The sequence below is a fragment of the Glycine max genome, chromosome 5, assembly GCF_000004515.6.
Source record: "Glycine max cultivar Williams 82 chromosome 5, Glycine_max_v4.0, whole genome shotgun sequence".
Lineage (NCBI taxonomy): Eukaryota > Viridiplantae > Streptophyta > Magnoliopsida > Fabales > Fabaceae > Glycine > Glycine max.
Window position 1 is genome coordinate 37,380,661 of NC_038241.2, and position 13,490 is coordinate 37,394,150.

The window sequence follows — 13,490 nt, forward strand, 5'->3', positions numbered from 1 at the left end:
TAGGTTCTACATGTCTTAATTCAATCGTCTGTTATCAATCGTTCACACCGATTTAACATTTAACAAATAAAACCTGAGCATTAAAAATAAACTAATAAAACCTTTATAATTAACTAAAATGAAAAATATCAATCAACCGTAAAAAATTAATTAAACCAAGGATTAATGAAATAAACAGTCCAAAACGTCTACATCAATCAATAATTTGAACAAAAGGGTCTTCTTTTCCCAAACGATGGTGCCCACAAATTCGAAAAAGTTTGAGCTGGGTTAGATCAATGGAAAAACCCCAGCCACGGATTGAATGAATCACAGCAAAGATTTGTAGCTACATAAGAGCATCGCAGGAACTAGTTTTCCAACTATACCAGTAAAAACCAAGATCAAAAACTCCATATAACGGATGCAATACAAACTCATTTTCACAACATAACGGATAGTATACAAAACATTTTCCTTCTATGGACACAAGTGAATAATACAATACCCTATCCCTTTCGGAGACAGAAGGTCAAAAAATGTGTGCGATTTGACCGTATATAAGAGAGATGCTGCAACCAACAAACTCACCTTGCGTTTACCATCTTCCACACGAAAAGCACATATTATAGGTCAAAATCTGCCAAAGGATATATATATATATATAACTTGGAAGTAACATCGTGTCTGTGGACTCCATATGCAATTGGACATGTAATCATCACTATCCTAATTGGTATTGCTATGGGCTGCGTGGACACACCATATAAGCTTAGTGTTTGCATTTTGTTCTTATGTCTTCCATACTCTAATGGTGCCATCCACAGAAGAAGTTACCATGCAGTTTTCCTTTGGATGATAACTAACACTTGTTACCTAACAGAAAATCCATATGCATTATATCATTCTCACATCCTTCAAAAGGCTGTTAAATAAAAGAAACCTATGCATCTCTACAGGTAAAACGACAATCATATTATAAAGCACAAAATGCCATCAGTCCAAGCTGCAACATGCACCGCTTTTTTGGAACAAAATAAAGCATCTCACCCCATAGGGTAAGGTAATGACGATATTATCATCGGACTTGAAACTGACAATAATAAAATATAGCATAAGGAACATAAGTTAAAGAAATAACAAAGTTCCTCTAAACATAATCAGCAACTGACCCAAGTACCATCAAGAATAACTGCTTGGGAAGTTGAGGGAGAATCTTTGTTTTGGAAGAAAGTTACCATATTATTTCAACTATCAAGTGTTTGTGATAACAATTTTCTTGCGGGGCTTTGAACACAATGCCAAAAAAATGGTGAGAAATCAATTAAATCATAATGAACAAGTGTGATAAATCATATATGGCTTAAATGAAAATTCATAATTATTAAACAGCAAGTTTTGTAAAAGGGTATCAAGGCATCAGTTTTCCTTTGTTGAGGCTTAAGGAGGAATTGAAAATTTGAAGCAGCCATATTCATGATTCAAGACAAATTATTAATGAAGAAAAGGTCTATAATGTCCTTTTAGTATCACCCTTGCACAGCTTGCTTCCAGAAAGAATAAACTAGTGAAAAGAAATTACCACTGAGGTATGAGCCCTGAATCTTGAAACAACAGATGCATCTACAAGATCCCAAAAATAGATGAAGCCATCCTCAGAGCCACCAGTTACATGAGCATCCGTATTGGTAAGGCAGCAATCCAATTTGTAAGACTGAGGGATAGAAATGGTCAAATATTAAAAAAAAAAAGAAGAAGACGACGAATATTTAAAAAGTTTGTAACATGTAAAGTTACTTAAAAGTTAAATCACACAAGAAAATGCTTTAAGAATGAACAATTGCAGGAACCGCTAAATAATAGTCCAGAAATGAAGATATATAAGTGACAGTGAATCTCAACTTGTATCCCAAATTCTTTGGGAACTTGCACCTGGTCCTGTATCTTTAAACAAGGCTATATGCAGAACATTAAAAAGTAGGAAGTGCTAAAATCAGTTTCAGGCATCTGCAGACTAACCTTATTAGTGTGCCCTTTATATTCTTGTAACAGTTCACCTGTGGACCTGTCACAAGAAAGAACTATGAAACTTGCAGAGGGATAAAGACCCATACCATAGTAATTTTTCCAAAAATGCAATAAACATACCTGTCCAAAAGACGCAATGTAGAGTCTAAGCAACCGGCTAGAATGCAGTTACCATCATTTGACATTGATACACAGTTGACAGATTGCCCTAAATTATCGGATATTTCTCTGGTGAATATAAAATAGATCGTCAGCAAAAATTTCACAATGCAAACAAATTTTATGGCCACAACAAAAGTGTCCAACAGCACTCTACTGCGTTACTTGATAGACTGTTTTAAACATGAATTACAAAATGATGGTCTCGAAGTTATGTTTGCAAGAAACCTGCCAATACGAATGTCAAATGTTCGAACAGTTCCATCAACACTTCCTCCAATAATTTCAGTTTTTGTTAAACAAACAGACATCACACTATCCGCAAATGTGTCAATAATCTGCATGTCAATTGCAACTCTAGATTAATAAAAGACAAAAGGTAGAAACAAATAGAGTACTATTGCATGTAATAGATAATTGTTAAAGGAAAAAAAATACGCAAGAGAATGATTTTGATGAAATCCACCTGAATTGGCTCTGTGCTGTGGGATCTGCAGTCCCAAGCACGCAACGATTGATCATAGCCAGCAGAGACTACAACAGATGAATACTCATTGAATTTGACACCATTTACCTGCAGAAGAAGAAATTATCAATCAGAAACTATAGTAATCTATACCCTTCTGCATAAACACTCATAAAAGACCAAAATGGTATTGAAGCAAATGGGTGAGTGAAGTTAATAAAGAATGGAGAAATGGAAAAAGTGAAAAATAGGAGAAGGATAGCTCACCTCACCATCATGGCCACGAAATTTCCTAATTACACGTCCAGTTGCAACGTCCCAATAAAATATTTGTCGATCTCCACCACAGGAACATAACTTGGAGTTGTCCCTGATAATAGTAGCATGCAAATAATTAATGTATTATCATGAACTCAACTAGTGAGTGTTGACCCTAAATAAACCAATACAGTTACATGATTCCATGAATGTCCAAATACAAAACCCTACAAATTGAAGAATTCCGAATATGCATGATTCTGAGAGAGAGAGAGTACTGTGTGACATGGACATCGCGGACTTCGCGAGCGTGGGATTTATAAGTCTTGATATGGATGCCACGGTGAGGATTCCAGAGGCGTATGGTACGGTCTTTGCCGCAACTTAGAACATAATTGCCGTCGGTGTTGAACCTCGCGGCTAACACACCACCCTCGTGACCCTTCAGCACGTTTACCTCTTTCCCAGGAACATCATTTTTCACGCTCATCTCTTCTACTTCACTAGGCTCTAGGAGAGAAAGACACACACCCCTAAATTAAATATGAGTTGTTAGACACAACCAATAAACCTCCAACAACTGCATTTGCAGACCCACGTTCTCGTTCTGTACCTTCTTCCCAAATCTCCAATCCAACCCTTCAACCAACTCCAAAATACGACGCGATTCACTGAGCTATTCTGCGGCGGCGAGGGAGGAACAAACAGAGTTGGGGTAAGGAATGAATGCAGAGAGAGAGAGAGAGAGAGAGAAATATTTTTCTTTTAATGACGTCTCTAAAAATATCATGTGGTAGGGGTGAGTCCATACAAGTCTTTCTCGGCCTAGGCCAGGTTTTAAATTTTTAAATGGATTGGGCCGAATGTCCAAGTCACTACTAAAGGACCCAGAGTCCAGAAATCAGAATTACGAAGGGAGTTGTTATTGGTCTCACTCCTATTACTATGGGCCACTGCCAACTGATTGACCCTTTTTTTATTCTCAAAATGCCTTTATCACATTAGCATTGATCAGTTGTAGGTCATGCAATGCAGGACCATGATTTCAATGTATAACATTATTCATACCCCATTAACACAACAAAATTATGATTCGGTTGCAATATTTTTCTTTTTTTAAAAATTGATTTTTTTTAAAAAAAATTGATGTTTTTTTCATTGATAGAACTTTGCAATAATTGACTTGACTGACACTATTTTTTCCAATATATAATGATTGAACACTATTTTTTTATATGCATATCAACTATATTAAATATAGATGCAATCTAAACTATTTATTTTATCAGTGCAATCTTAGTCGTTGGTATGACTCATAAGCGAATAGTACATGATCTAATATAACTAGCAATAGGGGTGTGATGTAACTCGACACCTTTGGTTGATATTCACTTTATTGCTAAAAACATGAAAAGCGTTGTGTATTGCGATGGTGACATTATTTCATCATCTGAAGGAGTATTGCGATGTTTTAAGTCACCCTTGCCACTATCCTTGCCAGCTTTTTTTTTCAGTCTCTGAGTGTTTGAGTTGCACCCAACTGCTAAACCTTCATGCAACACTTGTAGGAGTTGTTGATGACTTGTACTCTCTGACATAGCTCCGAGGTCCTCCAAATGACGATCCAATGATTCTATTAGAAGTTGACACCACCTCTACATTCCAGCATCACATTGTGTTGATGTAGTCACTCTATGATGCCTCTGCTGCACCTTTCCCTTCATGTGAGGGGCCTTCAAGGGGATTGCGTCCAACAATATACGATATCAGTTTTATGGAAGCCATCACAAATATGAAAAAAAAATTGGAAAAATAAGTCAATAATCCTTCATGAAAAACAATTATATTAACTAAGAAAATAAAATATTTTTTTCATTAGTTTTAAAAAAATAACAATAATAAAATTAACATATAAAGGAATTATGATTTCTGTTGTGTGTCTTGAAAAAGATCACAATGAAATCATGATTTCGTTTGTACGTTTTGATGAAACACACAACAAAATCACGATTTCGTTGTGGTCTTTGTTTAGATACACAATGGAATTATAATTCTATTGTATCATTCAAAAGTAAATAAAAAGTACATAACGGAAATGCGATTCATTATAGACTTAACTACAATAGAATCACGATTCCATTGAACACAAAATTGCAAAAAAAAAATTACTAATGCAAAGGGGTGTTGAAGGAGGAGAACAGAAGGGATGAAGAATTTTGAACCCAGAGACACAGAAGTTTCTTTTAGACAATAGCAAAACATGTAAGAACCAATAGGAACACCCTACTAATAACAACACTCTGAACCATCTAAACCAAATGTAGCTTTCTTTCTTGTTGTATTAATATTGAAGTTAATTTTATTTGTATTAATTATATGAAAATAAAATTAAGAAGAGAGGAAGCCTCCAAATAAAGCTGAAATTAATTAAGTTCTCTAACTGTTGGGGGAAGTGAAATTTTAAGGTCATGCAAAATGAAGGCCGAAGGCAATTATGCTCTTTTCATATCCCGATAGTTACAGTTTTGTAAATACCCCTTATTTAAGTTAATTAACCATCCCACTTCTTTGATTAAATAAATAATAATATATTAATAGAGAAATGAAGTACTACGAATAGTATAAGTAGTTGGAGAAACAACAGTTATGCCTGTCATCTTGGAATTGTCACCACAAAAGCATCAATTTCATTTTATGGCTCTCAAACATGGATTATTCTTGTTGGCCCTTGCATGCTTTGTTGCATATGGCACAGCAACAAGGGACTTGGCGATGAAGAGCCCAAAACAGAATCACGTGGAGTGCTGGAGCAACCTCATTGTGCTAAAATCATGTTACAATGAGATTATGCATTTCTTCATCAATGGTCAAGCTGATATTGGCCCCAACTGTTGCTGTGCCATTACGGTAATAACCCATGATTGCTGGCCCGAAATACTCACTTCCTTGGGCTACACTCACCTTGAAGCTCTCAATATACGTGGCTATTGTGATGCTGCTGCTTCAAGCCCAGCTTTGGCCCCTGCTGCTGATGGACCTGCCAACCCAATCTATTAAACAAATATTCAATTTGATAATTAGTTGCCTTCTGTTGAGAGTGAATCATGGTTTTCCCATGCAAAGAGGAATGGTCTTATCATATGTATCTATGGAATAAATTCAGTTTCTTCCAATTTGAATCTTAAAAGTATGTTAGTTTATTAAATTTGACGGGACAATAAGTATGATGATTTGTCAATAATACATATGCAGGTTACATTTTGTGATCGTTAGTTTAATGGCGATAGAAATTTTCATTGCTGCCAAGTTTAGACAATATTCTTTCCCTTTCTTTCGTAATAGTTAGTTACACCTTTTTTACTCACCAAACTTTGTTAGGTAAATACACAAGAAATCGTAAGGGCTGTTAAAGAATATGAATCGCCCCTAAGTGATATAACTTACAATTAAAATGTGTCAAGTGAAGAAGTAAAATGACTAAACTTAGTTGCTTAATGATAAAATAAAATAAAATAAATTTGATGTTATCCAGATCAGATTCGATTTTGATTGGAAATAGGCACTTAGAGCACTATACTTATGTTTGATCCAAATAACAAAATTCTTCTGATAATCAGGGAAATTTTTACTGTAATTATGTGAATCATAGATAGTGCTACGCCACGCCTACCAACATACGGGAATGGAATGAATGTGATGTTTTATTCTTATCATTTTGTGTAACTAAAGATAGAATAGAACCCATTTATTATGTCATTTTCCTATATAGTATTTTAAGACCTCGTCTAATAATATTCTGAAAATGTGCTTTGCCCATTTTTCATTAATCTATGAATTGATCTAGCTTAGAATTAGAATCGTTTTTACTCAAAGTTGGGTGTGTGAAATTAATATAACTACATATATTTGTCAAGCAAGCATAACTAAAATGAGCCATATTTGTAGCTAGAGGTCAAAACTTAGATTTCAATAACCGAATATTGAAAACCAGAGATACAAACTCGTGGATACCAGGAAATTAATATAAATCCAAAGCGTACAATCATGAAGACTTTGTTAGACCTCTAATATTTTTCCACCTTGACTCCATATAGCAAGAAGGATCATGTTGCGTGTAGACACCAAATTTGGAATAATGGGAACTTCCTCCATGACCCGGGGCTTCATAAACCTGAACCCCATCAACATAAATCTTCACATTGGAGGCATCCTCGTCATGGAACCAGGACAGAATTATTATAATACACGAACATCAAGCATAAAAGTGGTGGCACGTTTAGGTGTGCCCCGAACACTTGCATAATGCACACCCAGAAGTATCCTTAGGCACAAAACCTTGCCCTTCAAATTGCCATACCCCTCGTGAATAATCGTAGCCCTGCAAGGTATATAAATAATGAATATATTACAAGCCACATAGTGTGTACATTTAATTTAAGCAAAGAGATCATTAGGACTGCCCATTAAAGCATTATTTAAGGAATTAAAAAAATATTTATTATAAAAATCATATGATAAAAAGTCACAAGTAATATAATTTTACGCATTTAAATTAATTTTTTCTTTTAATTTTTTAACCAATGATCTAAGAACACTTATTAGTATTTTTCTTAAGTTTAATTTACCTCTGTGCGGATTTCTGAACGAGGGTTGGTATTGCTATGTGGGGATAGAGGTTTGTCTGTGACGTGCACCCACAGCTTGTGTACTCCGTTTTTAAACCTATAGCGTTCTCTTACGGGTAAATTATAAGGCTTGTGATTTTTAAAATTGGAGATGTTGAGTGAGAGTTCAGTGAAACCGAGTGTTAAGTCCACTGGCATGAGTGGCATGCTCCTTGATGTGGTGTGCATGACTGATGCAAAATACATAGCAATGTTCAGAAGAACTATCTGATACAAAGCACCCATGTCTTTTTCTAAAGTGGAAAAGCTTGGAATTTGGTGATTTTAGTGGATGCTGATTCAGTGATGCAGAGAGTGGAATATATATAGTACTAGGTATAGCCTGCAGAATAATTATAAGTGGAAGAATAAGCTAAGCACATCTAAAGAAGTTAACTTGTTCCAAACCATATTCCATTGTCGTCGCACATTTATATCTGCTTGGTAGACTGTGACTTCCTGAGAGTTTGTATCAAACGAGGTAGTAGGTTTGAAGTATAGTTTTGCATTTTGCATTTTGCATGCTTCAAAATGAGTGCCAAGAATACTTGAAATTTAAGTTTAACTTGTAAGAAAAATAATATATATATATATATATATATATATATATATATATATATATATATATATATATATATATATATATATATATATATATATATATATGTATATATATATATATATATACAGATATATATGTGTCTGAGTATGTGTATCCAACGAGGTAGTAGGTTTGAAGTATAGTTTTGCATTTTGCATTTTGCATGCTTCAAAATGAGTGCCAAGAATACTTGAAATTTAAGTTTAACTTGTAAGAAAAATAATATATATATATATATATATATATATATATATATATATATATATATATATATATATATATATATATATATATATATATATATATAAATTTAATTTATTTATTTAAACGAGCCTAGCTAATCAAAACTTTGAGTTTAATTTGTTAAAAAAATAAAATAAAATTTGAGCTTGTCTTGTTAAAAAAAAAAAGTTAAACTTATCTAAATAATCTATGACTTAGGTATATATTTTTTCTTTTATAATTTTTTTCTTAAATTATTTTGATAGGCTTAAGCTTGGTCGGATTCATGATTACAAAATTTGAGTTTGATATTTATTTGTGATCGAGCAAATTTTATAAATTACTTTAACTTATTTGAGGATCTCGTCTAATTAAAAACTTACTTAAGTGACTTATTTTATACAAAGTAATAATATTTTAACACTAATTTATTTTATACATCCTATCAATAGTTTTTATCTCTCTTATTATCATATCTTATCATCTATTATATCTATATTTTTTTTCTTTTTAGGTGTCAAGTAGGTTTTGGGTGTAAAAAAATAATTTTCACTTATTTTTATTTGTCTAAGAAGGCATGCATGATCAAAGTTCTCTAAAAAGCATCATGTCATAAAATAATATACTTTAACCTTACACACTTGCATGCATAAGGTAGAATGTTATAGCGAACAAATTCTTGCATTCAGAAGCATTGAATCTAAGAGGAGAAAATCCGACGACAGCCGGTTGGATTGAGACGTGCACGCCATTATTCCGCGGAACACGAAACAAAAAGAAAGGATAATAATACCTAAATAACCGACAAAATGAATTAATTCTTTTACTGATTTAAATGTTAATGTTACCAGATTAAAAGTTTTTTTTTAAAAAAAATACCAAATTAGTCTCTCATAAATACAAAGTACTAAATTTCTTAAAGAAAAACAAAGTAATAACTAAATATATTCTTTTATATTACGACCATAGTCCTTTAGAAGACGTACGGGATATAATGACATTTTCAATGTTTTAAAAAAAAAAATTGGGGGCGGGAAAACTTAGAGGCTAAATGATAAAATTGTAAACCTTGAATGACCAATTTAGATTTATTCCAAAAATTGAAAAGCTTGATCAAGAGTGCTCATGATTATTTAAATAACTATAATCATAAGTAATAAATAACTATATTATAAGTGGTTATTATAACTATAATTATAATTAATTTTTTATAACTAATTATAATTTGATATAACTAGTTATTGTTTTTAAAATATAATTATGAATAAACTAATTATATAATAAATTTTATCTAAAATCATTGATTAAGAATGAATAAAAATAAGTTATTTAAAATAATCATAACTATAAAACTAATTATAATTATAGTTATGATTATCTTTTAAAAACTAGTTTTTTTAGCAGTCCTAAACCTGATCTATGACTTCATGTAACATAAATTAAAAACCTGAAGTATTATTAATTGAAGAGAGGATGTTCTCCTCATCTTTCGTATACTACCACCAATCTTAACTGTTTCCAAAATACTGAGACGTCTAAGGCCACACATGCAAAGAGCTGCCTTCTACAAAGTTGAGAAAGAGTTCGCCACATCAATCACAAAGCGATAATTCATATCATCTTAATCACCTCAATATCCACAGCTATGCTAATTTTGCTTTCTGCATAAATCAAGCATTTCCTGTGTTTCCTTGATCCCTCCAAAGTTGTTCCCCCAATATGTGACATAACAAAACATTTCATTCGCCAAATCCACCTAATATATATATATTAATGTTGTTTTCTTTTAATCTTATGTACATGGGTTGCGGTACCCTTTGTACCACCATCAATATATTCTCTTTATTTGCCGATTAAAAAAAAATCTATATATTATTTACTATGAAAGGTAGTCCTGCTGATCAAAGTTTAGAGTATAGAAGATAAGCTACATCATCAAGTCAAGCGTTAGCCCCTGCTGCGCTGCTGATGGACCTGCCAACCCAATCTATGAAATAAATAAAATATTCAACGTCTTATTTTTGCTTTGTTAGGAGTAAATCATGGTTTCCTATATAAGAGGAATGTTCTTATGACGTGGTATCTAAGGAAAGCTGGTTTAGATACATGTCATCAGCTACCTCGAATTTGACCACTAAGAGTATGTTAGTGAAATTTTGACGGCAGAACAAGTATGGTGATTTGTCAATAACACAAACTCCAAGTTATATTAGCAAGAAACAGATAATTTAAATATAATATACTATATAATACTAATATTAGGTTTACTTATTGATCGATCTAGTTTAGAATTAGAGTCGTCTTTCTCCTAGTTGGGTGTGTGAAATTAATAAAATCAATACAATTATATGTATTTGTCAGGCAAGCATAACCAAATGAGCCATTTTAGTAGTTAATTAGTTAGTGCTCAATTTTTTTATTTCTCTAAACTGTGCTGAAAAGTAGAGATACAAACTAATGGATACGAGGGAATATAGATTCAATTAAGGTGCACAATCATGAAAACTTTCTTAAAACTCTAATTCCTTTCCACCTTGATTCCATATAGCTAGATGGATCATCTTGTGTGTAGACACCAAATTTGAAAAAATGGAAACTTCCTCCCTGGCCATTGGCTTCATAAACCTGAACCCCATCAACATAAATCTTCACATTAGAGACCTCCACATCATGGATCACATTTAATTTAACTGGAACCATCTGTCCCTTATGTTTGAAACCAGGGCAGAATTATTATAATACACGAGTGAATTGTTATAAACATCAAGCATAAGAGTGGTGGCACGTTTAGGGCGTGCCCCGAACACTTGCATAATGCACACCCCAGAAGTACCATTGGGCACAAAACCATGCCCTTCAAATTGCCACACCCCACGTGAATAATCGTAGCCCTGAAAGGTATATATATAGATAATGAATATATCAGAATAGTATGGTGTGTAAATTTAAGTTGAGCAAATTAATTGACGAGATTGTTCTGTTCAATTACCTCAATGCGGATTTCTGAACGAGGTGTGCATGACAAGTGAAAAATAAACAGCAATGATGAGAAGAACAATATTCTGATATTGTTTGCCCATGTTTTTCTGCTCAAAATGAAGTTGTTAGAATATATTATGTAGTTACTAGGTGTAGCCTATGAGGCTTAAACAACCGCACAATAAAATTTTGACACCACATTTTAATTTAAAATCTTAAAACTTAGATTTATGTGTATTTTTTTCACTTATATCATGTTCAACTTTTTCACTTCTATCCAATATGGACTTTACCTCAAACTTCTACTTCAATAAGGACAAACCATAGTTCACAAAATAATTTAAATTTTAATAACAACTCACTAAAATTCTATCCACCTACTATCAATTTATTTATGTTTAGCTGTAATTCATCGAGGTTACTCTTCAGTGGATTAAGATCACCTTTGGGATGTTCATATCTTCACAAACACTTATTTACTTATTATTTTTTGTAATAGTGACACTAAGGGTAGAATGTATGACCTCATCTGTTTATCAAGGATGACAAATACTTAAATAGTTTACTTTGATTATGAGAAGTTTTTTCCTACAATTATTATTATTTCTCATTTTTTAAATGTCATTCTTTTAAAAAAAATATTTTCTTTATGTATTGCTTTTAAAAATTATGGATAATAGAGTTTAATTTTTATATAATGTTAGTGTAAGAAAATTACCACTACCAATCAATAAAAAACATGATTGATACAACATCCAATTTGTAATCAGTGACATTGTAAAATTATTGGCTTTTATATTGTTAGTGAATAGATTATTTTTTATCATAAACTATTGATTTTTATGATAATTACTTTAAAAATAAATCATGTTTAAGATGATTTCTATTTAACTAATGATGTAAAAATCTGCATTTTGATAATATATCTAAATTAAATTCTAATTAATTAATATTTTGATTGTTATTTATACTCTTACCTTCATGTAATTTTTTTAATTTTATTTTACACATTTACTGTGAAATAAATCTAGAAAAATAAAGAATAATAAATGCATAAAAATTAATCAATAAATGGATAAATAACATAATAGGAAAATAGATAATAATTTAAATAAAAAAGAATATTAATTATATATCTTAATTATTTATGTAAACGGGGGGAAAGGTGAATAACCAATTCAGGTATTGTCTCAAGATAAATTATAATTAAGAGAAAGGATGAAATTTACCCTTTTGAAATATATTATTTAATAACCTTGCAAGAGTAGCTTTCTTGGCTTTACATTGAAAAAAAAAAAAGTTTTCCTGGCTTTTCCGGCTATAGTTCTAAATTTCTAATTGGTGCCATGTTCTCTTTTTAAGTTGATGTGTTTGAAGCTAGCTGAGTTGATGGAGTCTTGAGCTTCTTCCGTTATATATAAGTAGGAATCACTAGGCGATGAAAAATTGATATTCGTCAACAACAACTGTTAATAAACGTATGGAGGCCGGGTAACATGAAATGAGGTAAAAAAAAATATTAGCAAAAAAATTGATTAAATTGGGAGTACAAGTTGTGCCCAGCACAGTACTCCGAAACAAATGAGTTACAGATGACATGAGGTAATTTATTTCCTTTAAATTCGTCTACACAGGGCTGGCTAATAGTAATACCAAAGAAACAACAAGAACCCCTAAGTTAATCAAAGGGTTGGTCGAATTTTTGGAAGTTATTTAGGCTTTCCCAAAGCCTCAGATTGTTCCTTGGACGTTATAATATAGATGGACTAATTTATTCTTCATTTAACTCTTTTTCTTTCTAAGTAACTCATATACATAGAGAAGCAAATCACTATGTAGATTTGCTAGCTAACTTTATTGTATCTGCAATTTTTTTTTTGTGTGTGTGTGATTTTGTTCAATATTTTTATTCTCATCATTTCGCCCGTAATTTTATGGGATTTTTTCAGTATAGGTTCATTATGCCTTGGCATTGGCTTTGACATAGTCTCCCATATTATTTGGTTATTGGTCTTCTTTGCAATTTATTGGGATAGGTGTAGAAGAGGATTAATTGGATTTGGATGCCAATATACTAGGAATGCTTAGCTTAATTTTGATTTTTCACTCATCTTTTTTCTATAAAAATAGAAAG

The 13,490-nt window shown here is 32.1% G+C and overlaps 1 protein-coding gene and 1 pseudogene across 1 annotated transcript; both read right to left on the bottom strand.

Annotated features, from left to right (window-relative positions):
* Positions 1 to 204: 204 nt before the first annotated feature.
* LOC100775310 (WD repeat domain-containing protein 83) lies at positions 205 to 3,676 on the bottom strand. Its single transcript, XM_003525053.5, has 8 exons — positions 3,169 to 3,676; positions 2,900 to 3,002; positions 2,633 to 2,740; positions 2,395 to 2,504; positions 2,128 to 2,235; positions 1,999 to 2,044; positions 1,562 to 1,693; positions 205 to 855 (listed from the first exon to the last, which is right to left on the bottom strand). Exons 1-8 carry the CDS (start codon positions 3,378 to 3,380, stop codon positions 772 to 774), a joined length of 903 nt encoding a protein of 300 aa, XP_003525101.1. The 5' UTR covers positions 3,381 to 3,676; the 3' UTR covers positions 205 to 771.
* Positions 3,677 to 10,873: 7,197 nt separating this feature from the next.
* Positions 10,874 to 11,885, bottom strand: LOC100815408 (citrate-binding protein-like; annotated as a pseudogene).
* Between the last annotated feature and the right edge of the window lie 1,605 nt (positions 11,886 to 13,490).

Bases quoted from the DNA above. Each gene is read 5' to 3' on its own strand.
- LOC100775310 (XM_003525053.5), bottom strand. From the start codon at position 3,380: ATGAGCGTGAAAAATGATGTTCCTGGGAAAGAGGTAAACGTGCTGAAG. The intron at 2,741-2,899 runs GTGAGCTATCCT...CTTCTTCTGCAG, and splicing joins TTCGTGGCCATGATGGTGAG to GTAAATGGTGTCAAATTCAA. The intron at 856-1,561 runs GTAATTTCTTTT...ATTTTCTGTTAG, and splicing joins TCAGGGCTCATACCTCAGTG to GTAACAAGTGTTAGTTATCA.